Source organism: Trichechus manatus, unplaced genomic scaffold (genome assembly GCF_000243295.1).
Source record: "Trichechus manatus latirostris isolate Lorelei unplaced genomic scaffold, TriManLat1.0 scaffold00006, whole genome shotgun sequence".
NCBI classification, from domain to species: Eukaryota; Metazoa; Chordata; class Mammalia; order Sirenia; family Trichechidae; genus Trichechus; species Trichechus manatus.
Window position 1 is genome coordinate 4,392,704 of NW_004443942.1, and position 10,954 is coordinate 4,403,657.

The window sequence follows — 10,954 nt, forward strand, 5'->3', positions numbered from 1 at the left end:
ACTGAAGTTCATCTCTTTTCCCCTTCCTTCCTAACAGGTATTCGTCAGCTACAGCTCATTCTATTCAAGGTGGCCCTAATTCTAGGAATTGAAATTCATGTGAATGTGGAGTTTGTGAAGGTTCTAGAACCTCCTGAAGATCAAGAGAATCAAAGTACAGTATATTTTCCTTTTCTGTCTAGAAACCTGATATTGCAAAATGTTCCTGTAAGAGTTGTTCTTATTGGGAGGTTTTGGGAATAATTCCACCAAAGGATCTTTTACCTTTTTTTGACCCTTGCTTTCACTTTAGGGTTGCTCTTCAACTCCCAAGGGATTTATTATTCAGACAGTAAACCTGCAATTTGGTTACCTTGTCATTAGGAAGTGATACGTTGGTCAATGAAGTCTAACCAATAAGAATAGAAGACTTAGATTTGGATGTTTGATAAAGCACATTCACATGCTTTTCAAGTTGTATATATGTGTATACTCATAGATATGTGGATGCACTCATGTGTACTGATATGATAGTTAACAATCCAGTAAGGAAAATGAGGCTTTTAGAGCAAATCTGAAATAAATGCCCAAGATACTATTTGGTACATCATATGTTTAAGTTCCATTGAGGTATAATTTATAAACCATAAAATTCACCCATTGTAGGTATATCTCACTTAGTAATTTTTTTCTTTTTCCTTTTGGCATGTTTATTTAAATTCTAATCTTTGGACACACACCATGGTCAGAGAATTTGCTCATGATGCCCCTGCATCTTGCTTGTCAAAATCTTCTAGCACCTGGACGGGGCTCTGAGTTTTGGACCAGCTTAGCACTGGAGACCTCATAGCTTCCCCACAGGTTACGACTCTGATTTCTCCTGTCCTCTGCCTAGAATATTTGAGAATTCGGGGAAGGCTTTAGTTGACTTTTGTAGCAGGACAGCATTTGTTATTTAGCATTCAGAGACCTGTATGATCTTATCCTTTCCTAGACCTCTAGCAGATGTTAAATACTAATTATGGGTAACCAGCAAGGCTTAACCTGAAAATGTTTTCGTAAAAGGCAATGTACTGGACAACAGAACACTTTGAGTATGGTGAAATAGAAATTCAAACTTGTTTCATTACACCTGCACATCCTTTGGGTCTGTTTAACAATGGGAATGTAGGGAGTAGGGGTAAGGGAGAAGGGAAGGTGGTAGAATCTGTTGAGGAAAAAAAAGAGGCAAGTGAAACTACCTTGAGAATCACTGAGGTGGACTCCAGGCCTTTATAGAAACCAGTAAAATTAAACCTGGAGTTGAAGTTGCTGGTTTACTTTGTCCTGGATTGAGTTGATACAAAAGCCAGGTCTCCAGATTCAAGTGTCAGTCTGGACTGTTCTAGGCCTTACCCCTGGAGGCTCTGCCTAGGATGCAGGTACCTGGTTGTATTGTCCACTTTTCATGGCCAACATAAAGGGAATATAATCACCTTCACCCTCACCTCTCTCTGCCAACTCACCTCATTTTTCTGTCCTGGTAGAAATTGGCTGGCGGGCAGAATTTCTCCCTGCAGACCACTCTCTGTCGGAGTTTGAATTTGATGTCATCATTGGCGCTGATGGCCGCAGGAACACCCTGGAAGGTGAAGCTCTTCTCCTTGGGGCAAAGGGGTGGGAGAACAGGGGTAGGGTGGGAAAGGGTGTCAAGAGAGAAGGTGAGGAAGGATGGGCAAGTGCCAGAGCTGGCTGGTTCTGGATAGAAGGGGAGACTGTTGTGCTGAGGTAGAGTATGCCCCATGCTCCCATGAGACTGAGAGTTTCGAGGACAGTCATTTAATTCACTCTGAACCTTAGTTTTCCCATCTGCAAAATGGGGATAATAGAACCCACTCAGAGCATTGCTATGAGAACTTGGAAGGGACTAGCATGTAAAAATACTTTATAAAGTATCATGTAAACTGAAAGAAAAGAAATCAACCATACATTTATTATCTGCTTATGTGAAAGCCATGGTGTTACAAACTTTCATGCTTATTTAATCCAAGATGATCTTTTTAAAATATTATTAATAGTATTAGTTTACTTTCAAGTATAATATTCCCCTCTCTTTTCAAAACTTTTAAGTACACTAACTGCTGGGGAATAAGATGGTTTTGCCCAAACTGTTGAAGTGCAAAAGCATGTTTTTCAGGGTTCTGTAGCTTGGGGCAGAATACGCTTTCTTGGGGTCGGATCCAGTCAGGTTGAAACAGAAATCTGTTTACCAGGAAATGCCTTTAATCACCCCCACCCCAGCTACCCTGAGATTATTTGGTGCACAGGTTGTGCCTGTACTGATTTGAGACCAGCGACTGTGAACATAGTAGCCCCAAGCAATATCTCTTAGACTAGGGACAGTTCTGCTTTTTGAGCTTGCCCTGCTCAAGTGTCTGGCTGGGAGGGCACCTCTTCTGAGGACCAAACACATTCCCTGAAGTAGGACCTATCTTAGAAAGCTCAGAATCTGTGGTCCACCTAGCTGAGGCCCTTCCTATCTGCCACGCAGCCAGTGCTGCTTTCCCACTTCCATTCCTCTCTCTTCACTTCTAAATGACACCCCCAATAAATAACCAATAGCTAGCAAAGAATTTTTAAGTTGCCTACCTGGATGTTGTACTGTTAGAATTTATGGTACGTTTTGGTGGCTTGTTGCGACTATAAGTTTGAATATTTGAAAATGCAGGATCTACACTCAGCTTGAGTGTGGTTCTGCTTTTATGAACATGAAAAGAAGAGTAGGAAGGAGAAGAGTCATTTGAGCAGCTTGAGACCAAATGAGTAGACTAGACCAGGGTTTTTCAACCTTGGCACTATAGACATTTGGGGCCAGATAATTCTTTGTCATGGGGGTCAGTCCTGAGCATTGTAGGATGTTTAATAGCATCCCTAGTCTCTACCCACTAGATACCAGTAGCACCCCACTTTCAAGTTGTGACAACCAAAACTGTCTCCACACATTGCCAAATGTCCCCTAGGGGACAAAATCACACCCAATTGGGAACCACTAGGCTAGACAACCATGGCCATTTCTGACCATTTTGAAAGAGGTCTAATGAAGAACAAATTAAAGGAGGGGTTATTGGATAGAAACCCAGGATTTTCAGTCAAAGGGACTTTTGACAAAGAAGTTTGGTAACCAGCATGAGGCTTGAGTACATGGTGAGGGGAACTGCCAGATTCTCAGAGATGTGGTGAATCCCAGGTGAAATTGTTCACTACAGATGATCTGGTAAGCAAGGTGAGCACTGTGCTTACCTTGCGTATTGGCTAATCCACCCCTGAATTAGGAGGAAAAAATGCTCCATTGAAATGGTCCACTTGTTTGTGATCTTCTGTGTAACCACCATTAAAAAAGCAGGTTTGATGTGAACCATTGAAAGCTTTGAGAACCCTTAGGCATTGGAGTACTAAATTAATTGCAAGTTAGAATTCTGCTTATTCATTGTGCATTTATTGAGTGTGTACTAAGTGCTAGTCACAGGGAATTGGAGTTAAAAAGAAAATTTGTTAAAATCCCTGTCCTGCAGCAATTCAACCTAATAATCCTACTTTTCAAAAAAAAAAAAAAAAAAAAAAAACCTGTGAAAAATACAGTCAAGTAATTTTAATTGTGTAAGTTCAAAGTGCATGTGGGCCCTTCATGAGTATATTTAGCAACACTATCTAACAAATCTTTAAAAGGATCAGCTCTGTGATTGCTTTTTGGAGAAGATGGCTTTAGCCTTTTGTTTGTTGAGGTCTACCCAGGTTACTGGTCCTGCAGATTGTAGAAAAAGACAAAATCTCACTGACTTTAGAAAGGACTTCGGTGCCATGTTTCTTCCTTGGGTACAAACCTCAGCACCTCTGCCTGCCCTGGCTCTCTGGACATCCAGAATTCTGATTTCTCTGTTCTGCGGGACAACTGAGGTGCCCTGGTGACACAGTGGTTAAGCGCTTGGCTGCTAACCAAAAGGTCGGTGGTTCGAATCCATCAGCTGCTCTGTGAGAGAAAGATGTGGCAGTCTGCTTGGAAACCCCTTGGGGCAGTTCTGTCTGTCCTGCAGTGTCACTATGAGTCAGAATCGATTTGATGGCACTGAGTTTTTTTTGTGGGGCATCTGACTCATAGTGACTCTATAGGACAGAGTAGAACTGCCCCATAGGTTTTCCAAGGCTGTAAATCTTTACAGAAATAGACTGCCATATCTTTCTCCTGAAGAGCAGCTGATGGATTTAAACCACAGACCTTTCAGTTAGCAGCCGAGTGCTTTAACCATGGGTCACTATGAGTCAGAATCAACTCAGTGGTAGTGGGTTTAGTTTTTTTTTTTTTTTTTTGGTGGGACATCTGAGAAGAGCATTCACAATCATCTTTTTCAGTTTTCACACCAAATCCAGAAGAGAGACCCACTTATTCCTTTCTCCTCCTGCAGGATTCAGAAGAAAAGAATTCCGTGGGAAGCTGGCTATTGCAATCACCGCCAACTTCATAAACAGAAACAGCACAGCTGAGGCCAAGGTGGAAGAGATTAGCGGCGTGGCTTTCATCTTCAATCAGAAATTCTTTCAGGACCTCAAAGAAGAAACAGGTGGGACCTTCACCTTTCTCCAAACCAGGCCATTGTCTGCAGTTCCTAAAGTGGACAGAGGAACACACTGGCTTTCTGGGGCCTGGGACTGGGGAGACTCATTCCGATAAAATAGAAGCAGAGATTTCTCCTTAGAATAATAAACGGGGCAGAGTCTTTCAGGGGCAAGAGAGATTCTTGAGGGAAAGTTCTAGATATTGTACATGAAAATAAACATTAATTTACTCAGTAGACATTTACTGAGTGCCCATTATGTGCCAGGACTTGCTATCATGGGAAATAAAGTCAAGGTTGACACAGTGCCCTCCCAAAGTGGAGTTCAGTGAGGGATACCCATACAAACCATTCTAATGCAGAGGGGCCAACCCTCTGCCAAGGTCAGCATGAGATGCAGGGAGTGCTCTGAGGAGGAGCCTGTAACCTGTGGGTGGAGCTTAAAGAAGCCTAGTGCTTATGTACAGTGTACCAGCTGCCCTTCCCTATGTGGAATGTCCAGGGTGCATGACACTTGCTTGCATCAGTCGTCACCAGCGTGGGCCAAGAAGAAATAAGATATTCATGCATTTGCTCAACTATTTATTGAATGCCTACTATGTGCCAGAGGACCTAAGATAAAGCAGTAAACAAAACAAACAAAATCCCCCATCTCCTAGAACTTCCATTCTTGGTGGGGTGTGGGGGGGCAGTCAATAAATAAATAGTAACAAGTCAGGTGATGCTAAGGATGGTGGAGAAAAGCAAAGCAAGCGGAGGGTGCAAGAACAGGATGAGAGGCCTGCTCACCTGTTCCCAACTAAGTAAATTCTAGCTATTCTTCTCTTTCTTTTTAACCTGATTTAAAATATATCTTTCTCCTTGAAAAGGCAGTATAACAACAATGTAAAATAAAATCATTACAGTAAAAAGAAATCATCTGCTATCTGACCACCTAGTGCAGGGATAGTCTTCATTTTCAAATGCTCCCTTTCAGTAGTTTTCCACCTACATGCTTTTTATGTGGCTCTGGTCATCATACCAGTGCTATTTGTTAGTCTGCTTTTCTCATTTGTCTCATTTAAAGTATTGTCCATGTTGCAGCATAACCCTCCTGCGGATCAGTTTTGGGGGCTGCAGATGTCTCAATAACTAGGTATCCTGTTACTGTCTAAGCATGTAAACTAGGGGTTGGCAAACTAAAGCCAGCCTCATGTTTTTGTATTGCCTTCAAGCTAAGAAGGGGTTTTATATTTTCTAATGGCTGAAGAAAAATCAAAAGAAAAATATTTTGTGACACATGAAAATTATACAAAATTCCAATTTTGGTGTCCATAAATAAAGTTTTATTTTTATCCCATTTGTTTTATCCCCTTTGTTTACATATTGTCTGTGACTGCTTCCGCCTGCGGGGGCAGTAGTTGCAACAGAGTCTGTGTGAGTCCCAAAGTCAGAAATATTTACTATCTGACCCTTTACAGAAAAAGCTTGCTGATTCCTGATTTAGACCTGTCAGTTATTTGCTGTTATAAATAAAACTGCTTCTGTCCAATTATTTAAGATACTTTTCTGAGATGAGGATTAAGGTTGTGCCAGACTCTTTGCCTCTTGCTGGGCACAATTATCTTGCTCTCCAAAGGGCGGTGCACATGGTGTGATCCCCTGAGTTTTATCCCAGTAGCATTATCTTGTAAAAAGTTTTAATATTTCCTTCTAACATATTATTTCCTTTGGGATGATTTAAGAATTCTCCAACCCTCCCTCCCCTTCAAAAACCAAGAAAATAAATACTTAAATAAACCACCAAATAAATAAATTACGACAGAACGTTGAGTGTGTTTTTCCAGTTGTTTCAGTGAACTTCCTTTAAACTTTGCTGTGGCTGTTACCATCAGCTGCTGTTTCACAACAGTGTTCCTCACGCAGTTGCAGTGATGAATGGCCTCTGATTCTCTTGGGGGCCCTATGCATTGATGGCCGATTCGTATTTAGTGGTAATAAAGGGGTTCCTACGGTTACCCAGCAAGCCTCGGTGTTGTCTTCTGATAAGTTGTTTCTTTCCCTTTTGTTCCTTTCTTGCCATTCAAATAAGCTAAGCCAGTGGTTCCCAAACTAGAGTGGGAATCAGAATCACATGGTGGTCTTGCTAAACCACAGATTGCTGGTCCTACCCCTAGAGTTTCTGAACATTTGCATTTCTAATAAGCTCCCAGGTGATGCTGATGTTGCTTGTCAGGGACCATGCTCTGAGAACCACTGAGCTACTCCACCTGCTTGTAGCACATGGAAAACCACTGAGCTAAACTGTCATCTCCCAGCAATGTTTTAAATGCAGAAACCTAGCGTTCTGTGATTGGTGCAAAGTGCAAAAAGATATAACCCAGCCTTCTAGCCGAAGTTGTTCTTACTACTGCACCTGGGTTTTCACAAAAGCAGGGGAGTGGTAGAAATATCTGCAGCATAGTCTTTGGAGAATTCACACAGTGCTAGTCAGCTACGGCAATATGGAGGGCACTGTGGACTGGACTGAAGTCAGACAGACTTGGGTTCAAGTCCTGGCTCCGTTGTTTCCTGTCTGCCATGACCATGGACGACACTTTTCCTTTCTGTATCACTCACTTCTGACTCGGAAATACTGGTCTACAGCCCCTGAGGACTTGGTGAGTTTTAAAAGAAATATGTTTTTGCAGGACTATAAAAGCCAGCTGTGGTGATTTGGGTAAATTCTAGCCCACTGTTTTATCTTTTCTAGCCCTATATGTCTTAAACGTTTGTCTAATATGAATATTCTGCAGTAGACAATGAGACCTGTAATGAGGCAAAGCACAGATCCCGGCACAGAGTTGGTGCTAAGAAAATAATAACCCTCCTGTTACTCCTCTCTTTGCAGGGATTGATCTTGAGAACATAGTTTACTACAAGGACTGCACCCACTATTTTGTCATGACAGCCAAGAAGCAGAGCCTGCTTGACAAAGGTGTCATCATTGATGTATGTATCTCTTTGGCTGCGACTTCCTAAACGTCTTCCTCTTTGTGACCTGGGCTAGCAGCATCAGCAAGTTGTTGTCCTGCCAGATACTGAGCAAGGGGAGGAGGTGGGAAGGGACCACCTGCTTAATGCCTTCCTTCTCCTTGGCATTGCAGTACCAGTGCAGTACCAGTCTGTCAAGTCGACCCTGACTCACAGAGACCCCATCTGTGTCAGAATAGAACTGTTGTCCGTAGGGTTTTCTGTGGCTGTTTTGTGGAAGTAGATTACCAGGCCTTTCTTCCAAGGTGCCTCTGGGTGGACTCAGCCCTCCAACCTTTTGGTTAACAGCCGAGCATGTTAACCTTTTGTACCACCAGGGTCTCAGACATTGCAGTAGTGCTTAGATAAAGTAACCTGCGCTCACACACGACGAGCTGTTTCTCCTGAGAGCTGTGAGAGAGTGTGAGATCCTTACTCAGGTATTAGTGTGGATCTTTACACCTCACTCCCAAGAGATGGGCTGAATTTTCTACTTCCCCAAGTCTCACTCAGCCCTGCCCCCTTTTCTGAGAAGTCACCCGTCATTCAGGGACAGATGGGATCTCCTTCTCCTAGTGGGACACAGAGATGCTTTCTCTTGTGAATTTCACCCATGGCCACCTTGTCATGATATGGGGCAAAGCTCACTATTCTTGCAGTCAAAAAGAGTCGAGTTGAATCTTGGCTCTGCCACATACTAACACAGGACCATTGGTAAGCCACTTAACTTTTCTGAACCTCAGTCTTCCCGTCTGCAAGATAGGAACAGTAGTTTCTGTCTGAGAGGGCAGTTAAAACCAAACCCGTTGCCATCAAGTCAATTCTGACTCATAGCAACTCTGTAGGACAGAGTAGAACTGCCCCACAGGGTTTCCAAGGAGCAGCTGGTAGATTCCAGCTGCTGACTTTTGGTTAGCAGCCAAGCTCTTAACCACTGCATCACCCGGGCTCTGAAAGTTTGGTTTGAAAGAGTAAATAATTAAAAAAAAAATGTGTGCAGAGCACCTAGCACAATGCCTGGCATGTGGCAGGTTTGCAGATTCACTTCATAGCTTCTTGGTCCTGTTTCGACACCTGCTTATTTGTCCTCTGGTTTCCTGGGCTCCAGTGCCTGTGCTTTGTGCCTCTGCATCCACATGCTTAACCCGAGAGCAGGGTTGGGAGAAAGAAGCACATGGAGTAGTGGTCCCTGGGCTGGGAACAACTTTGGTCAGGTTTTCAGCCCTTCCAGAGTCCCCGTTCCTGCCACTGCTGCTGCTGTCACCTCAAGATAAGGATTATGCAGTCTGAGGTCAGCTGCTCTCTGGGTGTTGGCCTGTAGCCTGGTGATCATTCATTGCTGCTTGTCAGAGAAGAATGTGTCTATCCTCTCGCCAGCCTGTGCTGGCAGCTGGCTGGGCAGCATTAGTAACCCAGCCGTCCCCTGGGCCTCCTCCACATTGGCTCAGGTCTTTGCTGAGAGCCTGAGATGCCAGGTGGGGAGTAGGGGCCAGAACACAGCCAACAGATATGTGGGCGATGGGCTTCAACATCTGGAACCACCCTGATGACCTGGTCAGTTTTGGCAGGCTTTGTGCTCTTCATCTCTCTGCTCCACAGGCACCCCTTCCAAAGTTGCCCCTCAGACTAGGGATGCCAGTCAGACAGTGAAGGAACAGTCTGTGGCCTGGGGGTGCAGGTGCAGTGGGCACCTTTGCAGACGAAGGGTTGGGGGAGGCTTTGGTCAGCCCACCCCAGGGGAGTCAGATGAAATTTGACTTGAGTTTTCACAAAAGTCCCTTCCATGTTTCACTTGCTAAGTACTTCGGCCTCCTGGGATACTACATTTCCCTTTGGGGCACCCCAGGGGATTTATCCAGGCAACAGCATATTGCTTATGGTGACTTGATTCTGTGGTATGTCAAAAAGTCCCCAAGACCACCGTCAGGTTCTGTCATTCACTAATAGGACTCAGCATATAGTTGTACTCATGGCTGACTTATTACAGTGAAAGAATGCCAAGCTCAATCAGCACAGGGAGAAGGTGCATGGGGCGAAGTCCGGGGAAAGGGAAACAAGACACAAGCTTCCAGGGGTTCTCTCCCAATGGAATCACACAGGACACACTTAATTCCCCCAGCAACGAGTTGTGACAACACATGTGAAATGTCCACGAGGGAAGCAAGCTTGTTAAAGACTCAGTGCCCAGGATTTTTGTTGGAGGCTAATCATGTAGCCACCCTCTACCTAGCACATACCAAAATTCCAGACTCCTGAAAGGAAAGCAGGGGTTCAACATAAACCACATTGCTTGTACAAACTATTTGGGCACAATGAACCACTCCTATCAGTTACTGGTGGGAACCCTCTTGATATCCAAGTTCCCAGACACCAGCCAAGGGCCATTCTTGCAAGCAGTTCTTTTCAAGGATAGCAGTTTAGGTATTTTCAAGGATAGCAATTCGGCCTGCTATGTTAACTCATTTCTGTACTCTTTGCATTTATCAAAGGCCCTCCACACTCTTGTCTCAGGCTCTCTGCCAGGGCACACATGAGTGGGAATGATTTGCTCTCTGTTCATTCTTGTCCCATCTCATCTTCACAACTTCAAGTGGGGAAGTAACTGTGTAACTATATGAATGAGTGTGAGAAACGAAACCGAATAACAGGGTCTCCAATCTGGACGCAGTGACCTAACAAAGGATACTTGGGCCAGTGCTGGGTGCAGTTTGGGTGATGTGGTTTGGATGTGGAAATACTAGAATTTCTGGAACAAGGTATTTGATATCATGGCTGCTGGGAAGATTGAGGTAGAAAGTCAGTCTGGTTATATTATAGATGAAGCTGTGCCTTCTAAGACCTTTGCGAATGGTCTTGCTGGTGCCTTGGGTGGGTCCAGGATGCTCTTCACCCTATGCTGCATTTTGTGTCATCACGAATTCTAGGGGACAGGAATTTCCATTCATTAATTACCTCCCATGTCCCAGGCATAGAGGACCCCTGGTGGCACAATGGTTAAGTGCTAAGAGCTTGACTGCTAACCGAAAGGTTGGTAGTCCAAACAGACCCAGCAGCTCCACAGGAGAAAGACCTAGCAATCTACTTCCATAAGATTACAGGCAGGAAAACCCTATGGGGCAAGTTGTATTCTGTCACATGGGGTCACTATGAGTCAGAATCGACTCCACGGTACCCAACAACACTACAACACGTGCCAGGGATAAGGCCAGGGATTCGATCCTCACAACTCTATGAAGTAGATTTTGTTATTCCCAATTTACAAATGAGAAGACAGAAGCTCAGAAAAGTTGCACAACTTGCCCAAATTTACCCAGCTAGTAAACAGCAGAGATGGAATTTGACCTCTTGCTCTAGCTGACCCCAAAGCCTGTGTTCACCTTACACAACACACTCCC

At 44.0% G+C, this 10,954-nt stretch overlaps 1 protein-coding gene across 7 annotated transcripts in view; it reads left to right on the plus strand.

Annotated features, from left to right (window-relative positions):
- MICAL2 (microtubule associated monooxygenase, calponin and LIM domain containing 2) overlaps window positions 1-10,954 on the plus strand; it is a 168,838-nt gene that overhangs the window by 102,274 nt on the left and 55,610 nt on the right. For all 7 annotated transcript variants that reach the window (XR_002825069.1, XM_023737310.1, XM_023737297.1 and 4 more), the window contains 4 exons: window positions 38-154; window positions 1,506-1,607; window positions 4,419-4,574; window positions 7,438-7,538. Coding sequence is in view for 6 of the 7 variants with exons in the window: in XM_023737310.1 (XP_023593078.1) it covers window positions 38-154; window positions 1,506-1,607; window positions 4,419-4,574; window positions 7,438-7,538 (476 nt within the window). In the remaining variant the exon portion in view is untranslated. The remainder of the gene's footprint in view (window positions 1-37; window positions 155-1,505; window positions 1,608-4,418; window positions 4,575-7,437; window positions 7,539-10,954) is intronic.